General features: G+C 57.3%; 2 protein-coding genes across 4 annotated transcripts; one reads left to right on the top strand and one right to left on the bottom strand.

Moving 5' to 3' along the window:
- Positions 1-3,556: 3,556 nt before the first annotated feature.
- SMIM29 (small integral membrane protein 29) lies at positions 3,557-5,027 on the top strand. Of its 2 annotated transcripts, none has more exons than XM_038749418.1 (4): positions 3,557-3,723; positions 3,935-3,960; positions 4,311-4,416; positions 4,522-5,027. In XM_038749418.1, the coding sequence occupies exons 1-4, from the start codon at positions 3,613-3,615 to the stop codon at positions 4,585-4,587; spliced, it is 309 nt and encodes a 102-aa protein (XP_038605346.1). In that variant the 5' UTR covers positions 3,557-3,612; the 3' UTR covers positions 4,588-5,027. The 2 variants fall into 2 exon arrangements, with proteins under 2 accessions (XP_038605346.1, XP_038605347.1); XM_038749419.1 differs by having other exon boundaries at positions 4,350-4,416.
- Positions 5,028-6,170: 1,143 nt separating this feature from the next.
- On the bottom strand, positions 6,171-17,731 carry HMGA1 (high mobility group AT-hook 1). Of its 2 annotated transcripts, none has more exons than XM_038749300.1 (5): positions 17,454-17,731; positions 12,061-12,174; positions 9,557-9,640; positions 8,536-8,586; positions 6,171-7,303 (listed from the first exon to the last, which is right to left on the bottom strand). In XM_038749300.1, exons 2-5 carry the CDS (start codon positions 12,160-12,162, stop codon positions 7,241-7,243), a joined length of 300 nt encoding a protein of 99 aa, XP_038605228.1. In that variant the 5' UTR covers positions 12,163-12,174; positions 17,454-17,731; the 3' UTR covers positions 6,171-7,240. The 2 variants fall into 2 exon arrangements, with proteins under 2 accessions (XP_038605228.1, XP_038605227.1); XM_038749299.1 differs by having other exon boundaries at positions 12,061-12,169; positions 17,454-17,520.
- Positions 17,732-18,207: the final 476 nt, after the last annotated feature.

Here is an 18,207-nt window from a genome sequence, read left to right on the forward strand (position 1 = left end):
AGCAGACCAGTGGCGGAGGTGGGACTAGAACTCACGTCCTTCGACTCCCAAGCCCGGTCCCTTGCAACTGAGCCTCGCTGTTCCTCACCAGTGCCTAATCAGTCGGGGTGGTTGGTCCTGTGGGTGCCCAGGACTTATTCATTCCATCGTATTTATTGAGTGCTTACTGTGTGCAGAACACTGTACTAAGCGCTTGGAAAATACAATACAGCAATAGAGACAATCCTTGCCCACAACAGGCTCACAGTCTTAGAGGGGGGAAGACAGACATCAATACAAGTAAACGGGCATTCATTCATTCAATTGTATTTATTAAGCGCTTACTGTGTGCAGAGCACTGTACTAAGCCCTTGGGAGGTACAAATCGGCAACATATAGAGATGGTCCCTACCCAACAATGGGCTCACAGTCTAGAAGGGGGAGACAGACAACAAAACAAAACATGGAGACGGGTGTCAAAATAGAACAAATAGAATTAAAGCTAGATGCACAAGAATTAAAGCGATAATGTCAGTGTGAGTGCCAGGGAGGGGGCTGGAGAAGAGCCACCCACTCTTTGAGCTGGGCCAGAAATCGGACGCGCCCCCACAGTCCCCTGGGCTCGGTGTGGGCAGGAATGTATCTGTTTGCTATGTTGTACTCTTTCAAGTGCTTAGCACAGTGTTTTGCACGCAGTAAATAATAATAATGATGGCATTTATGAAGCGCTTACTATGTGCAAAGCACTGTTGTAAGCACTGGGGAGGTTACAAGGTGATCAGGTTGTCCCATGGGGGGCTCACAGTCTTAATCCCCATTTTCCAGATGGGGTAAGTGAGGCCCAGAGAAGTGACTTGCCCGAAGTCACACAGCTGAAAATTGGCAGAGCTGGGATTTGAACCCGTGACCTCTGACTCCAAAGCCCATGCTCTTTCCACTGAGCCACGCTGCTTCTCTAAATGCTCAATAAATATGAATGAATCTTCAGAGTCCCGGTGTTCTAGGTTGAGGCCTTCCTCCCAGCCAAAGGTGAGTTCCCCGGGCCCCTCCTCTCCCCTTGGCCACCCCTCAGCTTCAGCCCGGCCTGCCTCCGGGGCAACCACAAAGAGAGGGGGGCCTGCTCCCCCATTCCTCCCTGAGCCCTCTGATGGGGTCAGAGGGGTCTTGGGCCAGACCACCCTGTGGTGCCTGCATTTTGTGGTGCCCTGCAGCCCGGCGGGCACTGGAGTGGGGTTCTCACTCCTCACCTTGGGGGAGACCAATCAATCAATCAATCAATCGTATTTATTGAGCGCTTACTGTGTGCAGAGCACTGTACTAAGCGCTTAGGAAGTACAAGTTGGCAACATATAGAGACAGTCCCTACCCAACAGTGGGCTCACAGTCTAAAAGGGGGTCTCTGTCTCTCATCCAGGTCCCAGCAGTCTATCAGGCGCTCAGCCTCCTGGCCCCACTCCTGGTCTCCCAGTTAATCAATCAGTCGTATTTTTGAGCGCTTACTGTGCAGAGCTAACCACCCCTGGACTGGTTTCCCTTCAAGGCCCTACTGAGAGCTCACCTCCTCCAGGAGGCCTTCCCAGACTGAGCCCCTCCTTCCTCTCCCCCTCCTCCCCCTCTTCATCCCCCCGCCTTACCTCCTTCCCTTCCCCACATCACCTGTATATATGTATATATGTTTGTTCATATTTATTACTCTATTTTACTTGTACATATCTATTCTATTTATTTTATTTTGTTAATATGTTTTGTTTTGTTCTCTGTCTCCCCCTTCTAGACTGTGAGCCCACTGTTGGGTAGGGACCGTCTCTATATGTTGCCAACTTGTACTTATTTATTACTCTATTTATTTAACCTGTACATATCTATTCTATTTATTTTATTTTGTTAGTATGTTTAATTTTGTTCTCTGTCTCCCCCTTTTAGACTGTGAGCCCACTGTTGGGTAGGGACTGTCTCTGTATGTTGCCAACTGGTACTTCCCAAGCGCGTAGTACAGTGCTCTGCACACAGTAAGCGCTCAATAAATACGATTGATCGATTGATTGTCCAGCTCAGGGCCAAAGGGGCTGGCTGGGGGGTGGAGCTGGCTGAGGGAATCCCCTCCCTGGGGAGAAGCAGTGGGGCTCAACTAAGGGGGTGGGGGGTATCACTTGGGGGGTATCACTTCAGCTCTCTCCCCTTCCCCCATACCTTGGGCCCTGATGTGGAGAAGCAGCATGGCCTAGTAGAAAAAGCAGTCAGGGGACCTGGGTCCCAATCCCAGCTCAGCTGTTTACCTGCTCTGTACCCTTGGGCAAGTCCCTTAATGTCTCTAGGTCTCAGTTTCCCCTTCTGTAAAATGGGGATTAAATATCAGCTCTCCATCCTCCTTAGACTGGAACTTGATTACATTGTTTCAAATCATTCAATCAGTGGTATTTGTTAAGTGCTTACCGTGTGCTGAGCACTGTAGTAAGTGCTTGGGAGTGAACAATGCAATAGAGTTGATGGACACATTCCCTGCCCACAGGGAGCTTACAGTGTAGAGGGGGGAGAGACAGTAAAATCTTAGATATGGCCATAAGTACTGTGGAGCTGAGGGAAAGGCGAATATCAGGTGCTTAAAGGGGACAGATCCAAATGCATAGGCCACACAGAAGGGAGAGGGAGTAGGGGAAATGAGGGCTTAGTCGGGAAAGGCCTCTTGGAGGAAATAGGATTTTAATAAGACTTTGAAGATGGGGAGGATGATGGTCTGTCAGATATGAAGGGAGTTTCAGGCAGGAGGAAGGACATGGGCGTGGTGTCGGTGGTGAGATAGGTGAGATTAAATGCAGTGAATAGGTTGGCGTTTGAGGAGCCAAGTGTGCGAGCTGGGTTGTAATAGGAAATCAGCAAGGTTAGGTAGGAGGGGGAGAGCTGATGGAGTGCTTTGAAGCTGATGGTAAGGAGTTTCTGGGTGACCTGGAGGTAGATTCATTCATTCGATCGTATTTATTGAGCGCTTACTGTGTGCAGAGCACTGTACTAAGCGCTTGGAAAGTATAATTTAGCGACAAATGGAGACAATCCCTGCCCAACAATGAGATGGCCAGCCGCTGGAAGTTCTTGAAGAGTGGGGAGACGTGGACTGATTATTAGTTTTTTTTAGAAAATGTTCCAAAGCCCCATGTGGAACGTGGATCGTGTCCAACCTCATTATTTTGCATCTGCCCCAGGACTTAGTACAGTGCCTGGCATGTAGTAAGCACTTAACAGATACTACTAAAAGGAAAAATGATCTGGGCAGCGGAGTGAAGTATGGAGTGGGGAGAGACAGGAGGCAGGGAGGTCAGCAAGGAGGCTGATACAGTAATCAAGGCAGGATAGAATAAGTGCTTGGATCAGTTTGAATGAAAGGGAAAGGGGGGATTTTAGTTTAGAAAAGTGACACCAATAGGATGATGTTACTGAGTGAAATGAAAATTTTTTATTTATATTAATGTCTGTCTCCCCCACTAGACTGTAAGCTCGATGTGGGCAGGGAAGGAGTCTACCAACTCTGTTGTATTGTACTCCCCCAAGCGCTTATACAGTGCCCTGCCCCGTCTGCAGGGCTCCCGGGAGGAGGGGTCTCGCTGATGCCCGGCCCCGCTGCCCGCCGATGCCGATGAGATGAGTAACACGACGGCCCCTACTGCCCCCAGGGCCAACAGCGACTCCCTGGTGGGCTACGTGCTGGGACCCTTCATCCTCATCACCCTCATGGGGGTCGTCCTGGCTGTGGTAAGGCTAAGGTGGGGTGGGTGGGGGCGAGGGAAGGAAAGACAGATGGGGCATTGGAGGAGGAGAACCCTCCTTCCGCATCAACTTTCCTCCTCCCCTATCTGAGCCCCACTTCCCCTGTTCCAGGCCCCTCCCTGTGTCAGGGGCAGGGGTTTCTTGTTCTGGGGTCTCCCCCGCACCCCCCAAGGGTCTGCACCTGTCTGTCTTGCAGATGATGTATATCCGGAAGAAGAAGCGGTGAGTCTGGGGCCCGGGTTGGGCTGGGGTTCCCACAGGGAGTCGCGGGGGTGGCCCAGGCTCACGGGGGACCTGAGCCAGAGGAAATAAGGCTAAACTGCAGCAAGGAAGGGTTGGGTCAGACCTGAGGAAGAACTTCCCGAGGGAGGGGGATTGGACTCTGAAACTGTGCGCCCAAGCCTGGGGCTCTGTAAGGGGGCCGCGGGCATCGGTCAGTCCCAGGAGAGATGGAGACGCCAGGCCGTCCCCCATCTGTCCCGCCTCCCCGGTGGGGTACCTGGCCGGGGAAGGGGGTTGGGGGCCAGACCAGCCCGGGCATCTTCCCCCCCTCCCCGCCTCTCGGCTCTCAGAGTGGACCGGCTGCGCCACCACCTGCTGCCCCTGTACAGCTACGACCCGACCGAGGAGCTGCAGGAGGCGGAGCAGGAGCTGCTGGGCGACGTGGGGGACCCCAGGGTGAGTGAGGGCCCGGAGGCCGACCAGGCGGCTGGGCCTGGGAAGACGGGAGGGGTGGGGGCGGGGGCCGGGGGGTTGATGCCAGGCTCTTCCCCGCCCGCCCAGGTGGTGCACGGCTGGCACGGCAGCTACCAACACAAGCGGGTGCCCCTGCTGGACGTGAAGACCTGAGTGCGGGCCTCCCTCTGCCCCTCAGACCTCCGCAACCAGAATGGATGGAGCCCGGGAAGCAGGGGGAGGCACTGGGACACAGAGGAGCCGGCCCCCCTGCCCGCCGTCGGGCACTTTGCACTTCATCTTCCAGCCTCCCCTCCGGCCCCGTCCTGCGCCCCAGAAGTGGGAGCGAGGCCGAGCGCCGCACTGTTCCCTCTCTTCTGACCCACCCCCCCTGCCCAGTTCCGCTCCCTCCTGGGACTGACCAATGCCTGCGGCACCCTTACAGAGCCCCAAGGGCCACCCTTCAAGTAGACCTATGACCACTCCTCAGATGCCTCCACTGAGCTGGGCCCTGCCGGAGGAGGGGTGGGGCCCTGGGCCACAGCCACTGCGACCTGACTGGGCCCCGTGTCCGTTGGTCCGTATAATATAGTTTGTAAATAAAACGTTTTGTGGAGAGGAATGTGGGGGGAAGGCTCCAGTTGTGCCCGGCCCCCAGGGTGGCATCTCCCTGGGATTGAGAGTCCCCTGCAGAGGGGACCAGCAGCCCGGCATCCTGCCTCTGTGCCGTCTCTGGCTCCACCGGGCAGCCCAGCCCTGGGAAGTGCTGGATAAGTGGTCCCTGGACCAGAGGGAGCTGAATAGAGCCAGGAGCAGAGGAAGCAGAGCATGATTGCAGAGTAATCATGATAATAATGGTGGTATTGAATAATGGTGGTAGAGAAGCGGCGTGGCTCAGTGGAAAGAGCACAGGCTTTGGAGTCAAATCCCCGCTCCACCAGCTGTATGACTTTGGGCAAGTCACTTCCCTTCTCTGTGCCTCAGTCACCTCACCTGGAAAATGGGGATTAAGACTGTGAGCCCACCCCCACCGTGGGGCAACCTGATCACCTTGTAACCTCCCCAGTGCTTAGAACAGTGCTTTGCACATAGTTAAGTGCTTAATAAATGCTTTCATTTGCTAAGCGCTTACGATGTGCCAGGCACTACAAAGGTGGATACAAGCAAATCAAGTTGGACACAGTCCCGATCTCATGTGGGGCTCAGTCTCAATCCCCATTTTACAGATGAGGTAACTGTGGCCCAGAAGTGAAGTAACTAGCCCAAGGTCACTGAGGTTAGAATCCATGTCTTTCCAACTCCCAGGTCCAAGCTCTACCCACTCTGCGGGAAGCAGCAGCGTGGCTTAGTGGCAAGACCCAGGGCTTGGGTTCTAATCCTGGTGCCGCCACTGTCAGCTGTGTGACTTTGGGCAAGTCACTTTACTTCTCTGGGCCTCAGTTACCTAATCTGGAAAGTGGGGATGAAGACTGCAAGCCCCATGTGGGACAACCTGATTACCTTGTATCAACCCCAGTGCTTAGAACATTGCTTGGCCCATAGTAAACGCTTAATAATAGTAATTGTGGTATTTGTTAAGGGGACACAGCTGTCTGTGGGCCAGGCCTAAGTCCCTGGCCAACTAGGATCCCCCAGGGAGGGACACGGGGGAGGCTCGTTGCCTCTTCCCACTCAAACGTGCCCTCGCTGCAGGGTTGAGGGTGGGGATTAAGGCCAAAAACAGCCTCGGGAGAATGACAAGGATAAGGCCAGGAGGCTCCAGAAAAGATCTTTATTCAAGTAACTGCAAATAGGAAACTAAAGACATCTCTTGAGGGGTGCCTCCTGCCCCCTCTCCAGGCCCCCAGCCTTTAAGACTGTGCCCCTCCAGGCAGCTCAGCCTGGGAGGCGGCCCTGAGGGGGAGGGGAGGTGACAGTGGGGAGGAGGCTGGCCCCTGCCCCTCTGGGGTTGCCCAGGTCCTCTTCCCCGTAGGTCATAGCCCTTAAAAGCGGCCAATGCTGGCTCCAGGGCTCCTTCCGGGATTTTCAGAGGGGCGGAGGGCAGGGCAGAGGAGGGCAAGGAGGAGAGGCCAGACTAGCCACACTAAAATGTAAGTCACTAAACCAGGGTCAGCAGCGGTCGCGGCAGCAGCTGTAGCCGCCGCCGCGGTTGAGAAAGAAACTTGAAGTCACCTAGAGGTAGTTTGTGAGTGGCTGAGGCAACGCTAGAGCCCGCGATGGGGACAGGCGGCTGGGGAAACAAAGGCCCGGACCCCTCACCCAGCCCCCTCTTACAGTTGGGGACACAGAAGCCCAGCAGCCCAGGCCTGCCCAGCCCCTTTGGGTGGGCTGCCGTGGCCCCAGGCAGATGCATGCAGAACTCGGGGGGTGGGCAGAGTGAGGGGAATCCGGGATGCCTCCTCGGGCTCGGGGAAGAGGGCTGGGAGCAGAAGGGGCCAAAACAGCAGCGTTACTTGGGGACTTGGGGAGACGGGCCAGGTGAGGCTGTATGGGGTACAAGCCCAGCTCGGTCCCCATTCTCTGCCCCCCTGAGGGCCAGTGGGGAGGGGGAGCCCAAAAGCGAGAGTAGGCATCGGGCTGGGGGGGGGTGGAGTGGGGGTGAGGGGTGCTAGCTGGCCAATCGCAATCAGCCTTGTCAACGGGAAACAAGAACAGTGGCTGGCCCCGGGCCAGAGGTCCACGGTGGGGATTCCCACCGCGTTTCCAGGAGCCCAGGAGCGTATCGGGGAAGTGAGGGAGTGAGGGTGGGCAGAGGAGAGGGGTTTTCTGATTCGTTTCCCAGGAGCCACTGTGCCCACGGGGGGAAGCAGCCCCACATGGCTAAGGGTCACTGCTCCTCCTCCTCCTCTTCTGAGGACTCCTGGGAAATACCCTCCTCTTCCTCTTTCTCCTGCGGGGAGGGGGGTTTGGGGGGGGAGAGGAAAGTGAGTCAAGCCGGGGGCCTCCTTTCTCCCTCCACACCCCTCACCAACCCGGAGCTGGGAGGGAACTGGAGTGCCAGCTGGATGGCCGGCGGGGACGGGGACTGTCCCCCACCTGCTGAGCACGTTCTTTCCCTCCCCCCCCCCCCCCCCCACACACACAGAGAAACACACACAAACACACAGAACCCCACGTGCTTTAGGCGGGATGAGTCAGGGCTGAGTGTGGTTGAGTCAGCAGGCCCCGCTTTCGGCTGTTTCATTCATAAAAACAAAAATGGAATTTGAGGATCCGCCCCCGACCCTCAGCCTCGTGCGCTGGCTCACTCGCGCTCAGCCTTGCTCCCGGCCCAGGAGGGACGGGTGGACGGGACGCCGGGGGAGCCAGGCCGCCCCTCCGCCGCTCACGGAGACCGGGCTGACGGCGGGCGGGGTGAAAGCACGGGTGGGCGCCTGGGAGCAGACGCAGATGGGAGGACGCGTGTGTGCACTTGTCCGCGCGTGCATGCGTGCGCAGAGCCGGGCCCCCTCCCAAGGGCGATGCAGAGAAGGAAATGCTAAGGGGTTCTGGGCCTCTGTACCATCCAGCCCCTCCACCCCCTCTCCTCTGGCCTCCACCAGCAGGTGCCTACCCAGGGCAGGGACCAGAGCAGCCAGAACAAGATCAGACCCGCGGCCCTGGCAGGGGGTGTGCCGGGATGGGGGAGGAGGGGACGGGAGGGCGGGAAGGCGGCAGAACACAGTGTGGCGGAGAGCAGCCCTAAGTGGAGGGGAAAAGGGAAGGAGTGGGGGGGTGGGTGGGGTCCATTCATGAGGCAGGAATGCAGGGACACCACACGGGAGGCGAGTTCCAGGCCCCGGGGACCCCCGTGCCAGGCGGACTCAAAATAAGCAGCTTCCTGTGAGTCACCCCAGGGAGCAGGGTCGGGCTGGGTCGGGGAACCAAAGCAGGGGAGAGGAGGGGAAGGGAGGAAGAGGCCGAGAACTGTCATGGGTTTGGCTGCAAGGGCAGGAAGGGCAGGGCAGGACTACAGGTCAAAGTCAGCTGCTGTGCTCACTTCCCTACCCCCACCCTCACCCCTTGGGAAGCAAGAGGCCAAGGCCACCCTGAAGCTGTTGGGACGGAGCGTGCCCACCCAGCCCTATCACCCCATCCCACCCCCACGTCTCGCTCGGCTCTCGTGCCCCGACGGCTTCTTACCAGTTTCTTAGGACGACCTCTGGGTTTCCTCGCCGGGGGCGTGGCAGGTTTCTGCGGCCCAGAGATAGGAGATGTTAAGGGGAAGGGGTCCCTTCCCCCGGGGAGGGGGACGAGGCAGGGTCCGAGTGGCACGTGTGCCCCTCTCCCTGTCCCCCTGGGGGGAAATCGAGCATCTCTACCCCTGCTTGTTTGCGGTTGCTCTGGCCCCCTCACGACTCCCCCTGCCCCCCCACCCCCAACAAATCCGTGGGCCCCCAGCCCCGTGACTCAGAGGATATGAGTCGTGAGGCTTAAAAAAAAAAAAGAAACCAAAGAAACTTTTCAAATAACTTACCCTTCCGCTGTCACATATGGCCCCTTCCCCTACCTCAGGGCGGATGGGGGACATGGGGAGCGGAGGGAAGACCAGGGGATGGCCCGCCCAATGACTCACCTCCATCTTCCATCAGTGACTCTTTAGGAGAGTCACCATGGTGGAGAGGATTGGGGGTGGGGGGGGTAGCGGGGGCAGGCGAGGTGGGGGCTACTGCCTCAGCCCTCTGCTAGCATCTCCCCTGCCCCCCACTCCATCCCCAACGGGCAGGATCTAAGCAGGGCAGAACCCTGGGACCTCTGTCTCTCAGACCCAGAACTGGTCCACATCTTCCTCCTCCCTATCTCTGGGGAGTGGGGCTGGGGGGAGGCCTGGCTGGGGGGGGGTTGGGGAGAGGCGCCCCCTCCCACCCCTCCATTCAGAAATAGATCCCAGTTATCCTCTGGATTCTCATCATCCTGCCTGGGTCCCGCCCACTTCCTCTTCCCATCTGGGAGCGGGGCAGAACTGACCCCCTCAGATCCCCCAGCCTACTGGGAGAAGAGCTGAGGGTCTCTCGCCCCAGGAGACCCTCCCCACCCCACCCCCAGACAGACAGACACACATACACACCCACACACGTTCTCGGATTGAGACCCTCCAACCGGAGGTTTCCACCCCACGCAAATCCTCCTTGGGGAGCCCAGTGAGACTCCAGCCTAGACTCACCCGTCCCTTGGTGGTCGCCTTGTTCTTGCTTCCCTTCGGGCGGCCTCGGGGCCTCTTGGGAGCGGGAGCCTCGCTGGGCTCCTTCTGGAAAGCAATGGGTGGGGGGCGGTTGAAGACCAAGAGGGAGACTCTGTCCTCTCTGTCAGCCCCAGGGGCTCCCGTCCATCCTCACTCCTCTCATTGCTGTGTGAGTCCTTGAACCAGCCCCTACCTCTCTTTAGACCTGTTTCTCCCTCTGGGAAATGGGGAGAGCCCTCTCTGCCACAGGGATACAGTCATCCAAAGTGAGAGAAGTTGGGGATCCCCCGCCCCGCCCCCCTCCACCCAGCCCCTGGGTAGGAGCAGCAGGTGATAGCTGGGGGGAAATACACACCCCCAAGGTCTCTCAGAGCCCCCAGAAACGTTCCTTCCTCAAGACAAGGCATAGCCTATGGGTGGGGGAGAGAAGAGAGGAAGAGGAGAGCAGAGAAGAGAAAAGAGACAACAGAAGAGAAGAGAGGAGAGAAGAGAGAAGAGAGAGGAGGGGGGGAAGGGGGGAAGGGGGAGAGGGGAGAGGGATACAGTCATCCAAAGTGAGAGAAGAAGCTGGGGATCCCCCGCCCCACCCACCTCCACCCAGCCCCCGGGTAGGAGCAGCAGGTGATAGCTGGGGGAAGATACACACCCCCAAGGTCTCTCAGAGCCCCCAGAAACGTTCCTTCCTCAAGACAAGACATAGCCTATGGGTGGGGGAGAGAAGAGAGGAGAGCGGAGAAGAGAAAAGAGACAACAGAAGAGGAGAGAAGAGGAGACGGGAGAAGAGGAGACGGGAGAAGAGGAGACGGGAGAAGAGGAGAAGGAGGAGGGAGAAGAGGAGGAGGAGGAGGGAGGAGAGGAGGAGAGAGGAGAGAGAGGAGAGAGAGGAGAGAGAGGAGAGAGAGGAGAGAGAGGAGAGAGAGGAGAGAGAGGAGAGAGGAGAGAGAGGAGAGAGAGGAGAGAGAGGAGAGAGAGGAGAGAGAGGAGAGAGGAGAGAGAGGAGAGAGAGGAGAGAGAGGAGGAGAAGAAGGGAGAAGGGAGAAGGGAGAAGGGGAGGAGAAGGGAGCAGAGGAGAAGAGAGAAGAGACGAGAGAAGAGGAGAAGAAGAGAAGAGAGAAAAGGAGAAGAGAGAAGAGATGAGAGAAGAGAAGAAGAGAAGAGGAGAGGAGAAGGGGAGAAGGGGAGAAGGGGAGAAGGGAGAAGGGAGAAGGGGAGAAGGGGAGAAGGGGAGAAGGGAGAAGGGGAGAAGGGAGAAGGGGAGAAGGGAGAAGGGAGAAGGGGAGAAGGGAGAAGGGAGAAGGGGAGAAGGGGAGAAGGGGAGAAGGGGAGAAGGGGAGAAGGGGAGAAGGGAGAAGGGGAGAAGGGAGAAGGGGAGAAGGGAGAAGGGGAGAAGGGAGAAGGGGAGAAGAGAGAAGGGGAGAAGAGAGAAGGGGAGAAGAGAGAAGGGGAGAAGAGAGAAGGGGAGAAGAGAGAAGGGGAGAAGAGAGAAGGGGAGAAGAGAGAAGGGGAGAAGAGAGAAGGGGAGAAGAGAGAAGGGGAGAAGAGAGAAGGAGAGAAGAGAGAAGGGGAGAAGAGAGAAGGGGAGAAGAGAGAAGGGGAGAAGAGAGAAGGGGAGAAGAGAGAAGGGGAGAAGAGAGAAGGGGAGAAGAGAGAAGGGGAGAAGAGAGAAGGGGAGAAGAGAGAAGGGGAGAAGGGGAGAAGAGAGAAGGGGAGAAGAGAGAAGGGGAGAAGAGAGAAGGGGAGAAGAGAGAAGAGGAGAGACTTTCATCCAGAGGGTCTCCCAGGCACTGGGACTAACAGCCTCAGCCGTAACCCACACCTCTGCAGCCTCCACTCCTTTCAGCCCCTTCCCCTGGGAGTCTCTTCTGCCCCCTCCACTGGCTCTAGTGGGAGAGAGATGGGGGTGGGGAGGGGAAAGGCTAGGAAAAATCCCGGGCAGGTCCTACCCCAGTGGGATGGTGCTTCTGGGGTGGAGCAGTTGTCCCGCAGCTCAGCCCCAGAGTCTGTTGGGGCTTCTGCTCCAGGGCGTCCTGGCCACAATCTGGTACTCCCTGCTCCCAGCCCCCTGACCTCTCCCCGGCTCCATTCAGCTCTGCCCGCTTTCTAAGATTCTCAGGGCACCTGGGCCAATTTGCAACGTGCCCATCTCCCCTCCCAAGTGGCCCTGCTGTGGGTCGTGCATTCTCTTTCTGGGCTCCTGACGGACCCCACCAACCAGCCAACGTGATCCTACTGGGAAACAGGGCAAGCTCAGTGGCAGGGAGAGGGGAAATAGGACTAGGAGCCCAGAATCCTGGGTTCTAGTCCCATCTCCTCCCACCTTGGGGAGAAAGCCACTTATTCCTTGCTCCCCCAGGGCCTTCAGCTTCCCCCACTGCCAGGAGTTGAACCCAGGCATCTGGCTTTCCAGCTCCCCCAGTGCCAGCACCCCCTCCCGCAGAGAAGGAGGGAGACGGGGCTTAGCTTCCCCCTCCCTCATAACCACTCACCGGGGGCTGTTTCCTGGGCCGACCCCTCCCTCTCTTCTCAGATCCGTCTTTGTCTTGCTTGGAGGCCTGGGCCTGGCTGGACTTTGTGCTGGACTCGCTCATCTTCCTCCTTCTCTAAAGCGGGGGGTGCCGAGAGACAAGGGGGACTGGTCAAGTCTTCCCAATCCCAAACAACTCCTGGCTGACCCCATCGCTTCTCCAGTGGAGTCTAGGGACAAGTCAGCTCTGAACATCCAGACCACCACCTGCCCAAGTCCAGGAACCTGTGGGGTCTGAGCCGAAGCCCAGTGACTCTGGAGTCCACTCTTTCTTCAGTGGTCCTCATTCCCTGGCTCTCGGGGTTACTGATCCTGCCCAGCCTGGACCCCACCCGAGGTCTCTCGACAGATCAGAGAGGGAGCCAGGGGAGGTGCTCGGAGTGTGGGATTATCCTTGGGGAGAGATCTGGAGTACCCGGGAGCCTGGCTCCTTCCTCTCCCGGCTCTGATTTTTTTCTCCCAGGATCGTATCCACCAACTCTCTGCTCAGCATCTGTTGATGCATTGCAATTCTGTACATATCCGCTTACAGACGACCACCGAAGCACTTTTTCCTCCTCTGAAAATTACTCTCTCCCCTGTTGGATTGCAAGTTCCTCATGGGCAGGGACTGAGGCTCCTACATCCATTGCACTCCCCTAAGTGCTTAGGACCATATTCTGAACACAGTAGGAGCCCAATAAATAGTTCTGATTGGTGGATTGATTGCCCCCTCTCATGGAGAGAAGCCAGTTCCCAAGGCTGTGTTCTGTCCTGGGTCAATCAATCAAAACATCAATCACCGGTATTTATGGAGTGCTTACTGTGAGCAGAGCACTGTACTTAGCACCTGGGAGAGGACAATGCAGTTGGTAGACACTCCTTGCCCTCAAGGAATTTACAATCCTAAATGTTCTTCAGGCAGCATCTCTCCCCCTGGATTTTGAGAAGCAGCGTGGCTCAGTGGAAGAGTCCAGGCTTTGGAGTCAGAGATCGTGGGTTCAAATCCCAGCTCCACCACTTGTCAGCTGTGACTTTGGGCAAAGTCACTTAACTTCTCTGTGCCTCAATTCCCTCATCTGTAAAATGGGGGTGAAGACTGTGAGCCCCCCGTGGGACAACCTGATCTCCTTGTAACCTCCCCAGCGCTTAGAACCGTGCTTTGCCCATAGTAAGCACTTCATAAATGCCATCATTACTATTTTGAAGGAGGAGAGGGGCAAACTCCATCCTTGACCCCAGCCTCTGGCCAAGCCTGTGACCTAGGCTCCCCAGACATTGATTGGGTGGCTGTGGGGTGAAGATCCCCCCCAGAACAGGCAGCCACTGCCTTAAGCCAGCAGCCCGGGTCTCTTCTCATGGCAGCCCACCCCTGATTTGGCCAATCTGCCCACCCTTGGGTGCTGTGGGGGCAGATGCCGCTGCTTCTCTGCTCCCTCCCTACTTGATCCCTTCGGCAGCATCTTTTTCCTTCCTCCCAACACCCTAGGGAACAGACCCAGCCCGGAGCCCACCAACCACTGCCAGGAGGGAACTGAGCGGCAGGAGATGCGGGGGTCTCAAGGGTTCGACACACTGTAGTGTTCTGGCCAGAGCCGTGTACTCTGGGGTTGGGATTGAGACTGGGAGCCCCACATGGAACAGGGACTGTGTCCAACCCGATTTGCTTGTATCTACCCCAGCGCTTAGCACAGTGCCTGGCACGTAGTAACCGCTTAACAGATACCAGTTACTCTCTCGGGGCAACCCACCCCGTGCCCTGCCTCCGGGTATGCCTGCCCTTAACCCAGTTTAAAGGTGTGGAAGATCTCTCTCCCCTCCTGACCATACATCTCTGAGGGAGAGAATTCCACAATTTCCCTTTAATAATAATAACAATAATTTTGGTGTTTGGTAAGTGCTTACTATGTGCAAAGCACTGTTCTGAGTGCTGGGGAGGATACAAGGTGACCAGGTTGTCCCATGAGGGGCTCACAATCTTAATCCCCATTTTACAGATGAGGTAACAGGCACAGAGAAGTTAAGTGACTTGCCCGAAGTCACACAGCTGACAAGCGGCGGAGCTGGGAAGCCTGTTCCTCCCCCATTCCTCTCTGCCAGGGGGGGCTACCTAAAGCCTGGCCTAAATCCCTCCAGCAGCAGTCTCAGCCAATTCCTTCTCTCCCCAAGCTCTTCTCAATCGCCTAGCAGTCGGACGTCGGTCAAGCCTCAGACCTCTCTAAAATCCCTCAACTTTGGGAAATGCTCAACAGCTGGCAGGAAAGACTTTCCTCAAGTCACAGTGGGCACAGCTCATTCAGCAAAAGCATCTTGCGGAGCTACAGTGCCCGGGGCAGATCTGGCCTCAGCATCGGGGTGCCCGGGCTATCTTGGTTCTCAAGTCTCACCAGTCTGGCCCCAATCCTGATCCTGCTGCCTCACAGCTCCAGGGGCCAGTTCCCCCAGGGAAAGACGGGCCCCCAGCTTTTCCCACTATTATGGCAGGGGTTCCAAGTCCCCCGTGGTACCCCCAGGAACCCCCCATCAGGAGGGTGAACAAAACTGGAGAACTAAAACAACACTTTCAAGGACAAAGCCAACGTTAACTGCTGCCTGTGGGTACGCTACGCTTAATAAATAAATACCATCACTACTGCCGACCTGTTTCCAGCAGGGTCCCAATAGTTTTCCCAGGAGAACTATTCTGTATTCTCCTTTCCCAAGTGCTTAGTACAGCGCTCTGCACAAAGTAAGCTCTCAATAAATATCACCGACTGAATGCCCGCGACAGATTAATGCAGACACCCGATCCTAAGGACAGAGAGAGCTCCTTCCCTGTCCCTAGCTGACCACCGGGTTGGGGGGGAAGGGGAGAGCGTATGCCCACCGGGGTCGGTCCTCAGGGGCAAGGGGGGCTTCGGGGCTTTTAACCTGGGAGTTCTGAATCCCAGCATTTTGCTTCATCCACCAGAGAATGCCCCATATCCTCTCTTCAGTGGGGTTTCTTGTTTCCTGCTCACTATATCCAAATGCTGAGAGGAGCCTGGTTTGGGAGTGCTCTACACACAGTAAGTGCTCAATAAATGCCACCGACTGATTCTTGAGCCCTTCGAATAATAATAATAACAATAATGGCATTTATTAAGCGCTTACTATGTGCAAAGCACCCCATCGGCACCTAGTTTACCCTAAGAGAAACCAAAACATCTCCCATCCTTAAGCGAGCCCAAATTTTTTTCCATCATCTAAGTTTTTCAGGTTTTTTTTTTAAAGGTTTCAGTAGACTTCTTGAATGACTTATTTTACAGCCCCCCCCCCCCATTTTTTCCCCCAAATCTGCTTTTTTTCCCCTCCACATTTTAAAGTTTATCCCAAGAAACTTTGGAAACTCTTATTTCCAGTGGGGCTTCCTGTCCCCATCTCCCTCATCTCTCCAGCTGGCAGACTGGGAGGCAGGGGGGTGGGGGGGGATTCTATTTCTACTATTTCAGACCCTTTTAAACAAGGTGGGTTTGGTGATTTATCCCGCTTTGTAATTAGCGACTTGGTCCGCTCTGTAATTACGGCCGGTGATTAGGACTTTATATTTCACTGCAGGTTTCCATTAAAAACGAAACAGCAAAATTAATCGGCTAAATGAGAGCCGTTCTGGGTGGTCTGGGCTCCCGGCCCCCCAGGGGCTCCCCAGCAAGGAGGGGTGTTCTGGTTTCGCCTCATTCTGCAGGGTGCCTGGTCCTGCAGATGGATGCCCTGAAGCAGAAAGGATACCCACTCCTCTCACCCCTCTGAGCCCCGACTTTTAGGGATGCTCTCCATCTCTCAAGACCAGGCTGCCTGGAGAAATCCCTCTGATCTCTTTAGGAACAGGGCTGGAGCCCCATCACCTGTGACCTTGGGCAAGCTGGTGAGAGGTCTCAGCAAGGCCGGGGGAGCCAGGGAAGGGCGGGACAGGAGACGAAGCCCCCCGAGGTGGAGGAAAAGGGGGCCCACAGGCTGCTTCTCTCCACCTGTTTCTAAAACCTCACACTCTTGGGACAGTCACTGGCCCAAAGCAACCAACGGATCAATCAATCAGTCGTATTTACTGAGCGCTTACTGTGTGCACAGCACTGTACTAAGCGCTTGGGAAGTCCAAGTTGGCAACATATAGAGACGGTCCCTACCCAACAGCGGGCTCACAGTCTAGAAGGGGGAGACAGACAACAAAACATGTTAACAAAATAAAATAAATAGATAGAATAGATATGTAATGGAGGAGCTCGGCTGCTGGACGAGAAAGGGGGAATTATTGGAGGAAGGGAGAAGGGGGCAGGAGGGGATGGGTGGGCGACCGGCGGGAAAATTCCTTCCTATCACGTGGAGTTTTTAGAAAGTTCCCCAAGAAAAACCTGGGCCCTTGGGGGGGACTGTGACTTTTAGACTGTGAGCCCACTGCTGGGTAGGGCCCGTCTCTATGTGTTGCCAACTTGGACTTCCCAAGCGCTTAGTACAGTGGTCCGCACACAGTGAGCGCTCAATAAGTACGACTGAATGAATGAATGACCCTGTTACTGATCCCCTCCCTCCAAGGCGAGGGTAATGGGGGGGAATGCGGGCTCAGGGGGGGCACCCTTCCGGACCCCCCGGCTGGGTGTCGCGCTGCACCCTAATTGGGGTGGAGCAAGGCGGCACCCTCCCGCCGCCCCCCCAAAAAAGTGGGAGCCAGAGGGATCGGTCTCAACACGGCCAAAGAGCGGAGGAACCTGTTTGTGGGGGCGGGAGGGAAGGGAAGGAGGGCAGGCCGGGCCCTGGGGGGGCGGGGGAGGGGAAGGTGGGGAAAAGAAAGGAGGAAGGGGGCAGGGGAGGGCCCGGTTCCCAGCCTGGGGCCCCCGGGGAGGGAGGGAGGGAGGGAAGGAGAGGGTCCCCGGTTCCCAACCCGCTCAATTGCAAGCGTGCGTCCCGGGAGGAAGACATTAAGCAGCATGGCACGGCCTGGCGTTCCCCCTGTGAGCCCACTGTTGGGTAGGGACCGTCCCTTTACGTTGCCCACTTGCACCCCCCGGGCGCTCAGTGCAGTGCTCTGCACACGGTAATCGCTCAATCAATACGATCGAGTAGCATTCGGGTCACGGGGACTAACCCCGACTCGTCCGCCGGGCGACTTCAGCTCTCTGGGCCTCAGTGCCTTCAGCTGTAAAATGGGGATTGAGGGCGGGGGGGGGCCCACGTGGGGCAGGGGCCGGATCCAGCCCGGCGCTCAGTACAGTGCCGGGGACGTAGCAGAATGCTCTGATCGTTATTTAGGGCGGGGGGGGGGGGGGTGCAGGAGCCCCGGGGTGGGTCCAGGGTGTGTCCAGGTGCAGGGATCGGCCGCCCCCCGGGGCCGGGCCTCCCTCCAGCGGGGCCCCCCGCACTCACGGAAGGCCGGACCCTCGGAGGCTGCCCAGTGACCCCCGAGCCCGGGGCACGGCGACAGGAAGCCGCGGACGCGCGACCGCTCCTTCCCCGACCCGCCGGTGAAACGTCTGGAAATCGAACCGGAGCGGGAGCCAGCCGCTGCTGCTCCTTCTTCCTCCTCCTCCTCCTCGTCCCCCGCCGCCGCCGCCGCCGCTCACCTCCCGGCCGCGCCGAGGAGCCGCCCGGGCTCAGGCACCTTAAAGAGCGGCCGCGGGCAGGGAGGCGGGGCCGGGGCGCCTCCGGGGGGCGGGGATATGCAAATGAACCGGGGGTTTAACGGGCGGGCCGGCGCCGCGTCGGGGGGCCGGGGGGCGGAGCTATGCAAATCAGACGGGGGTTTAACGAACGGCTCGAGGCTGGGGCCGGGGCTATGCCAATGAGGCGGGCGTTTAACGGAAGGATCGACGCTATTTCGGGGCGTGGCTATGCAAATGAGACGGGCTTAAAGAGAGACCCCGCCGCGGTGTCGGGGCGTGGCTATGCAAACGAGACGGGGTTTAACGGGCGGTCGAAAGCTGTGGTTGGGTACGGCTATGCAAATGAGACGGGGTTTAACTGAAGGCTCAACGCTTGTTTCGGGGCGTGGCTATGCAAATGAGACGGGCTTAACGGGAGGTGCAGCGCGGTGTCGGGGCGTGGCTATGCAAATGAGACGGGCGTTTAACGGACGGGCCAACGCTGTGTTGGGGGCGTGGCTATGCAAATGAGGCAGGGG

This window comes from Tachyglossus aculeatus, chromosome 7 (assembly GCF_015852505.1).
Source record: "Tachyglossus aculeatus isolate mTacAcu1 chromosome 7, mTacAcu1.pri, whole genome shotgun sequence".
Lineage (NCBI taxonomy): Eukaryota > Metazoa > Chordata > Mammalia > Monotremata > Tachyglossidae > Tachyglossus > Tachyglossus aculeatus.

Coding starts and splice junctions, on each gene's coding strand:
- SMIM29 (XM_038749418.1), top strand. CDS start 3,613: ATGAGTAACACGACGGCCCCTACTGCCCCCAGGGCCAACAGCGACTCC. Junction 3,724..3,934: donor TGGGGGTCGTCCTGGCTGTG/GTAAGGCTAAGG, acceptor TCTGTCTTGCAG/ATGATGTATATCCGGAAGAA. Junction 4,417..4,521: donor GCGACGTGGGGGACCCCAGG/GTGAGTGAGGGC, acceptor CCGCCCGCCCAG/GTGGTGCACGGCTGGCACGG.
- HMGA1 (XM_038749300.1), bottom strand. CDS start 12,162: ATGAGCGAGTCCAGCACAAAGTCCAGCCAGGCCCAGGCCTCCAAGCAA. Junction 9,641..12,060: donor GGCCCAGGAAACAGCCCCCG/GTGAGTGGTTAT, acceptor ATTGCTTTCCAG/AAGGAGCCCAGCGAGGCTCC. Junction 7,304..8,535: donor GAGGTCGTCCTAAGAAACTG/GTAAGAAGCCGT, acceptor CCCTCCCCGCAG/GAGAAAGAGGAAGAGGAGGG.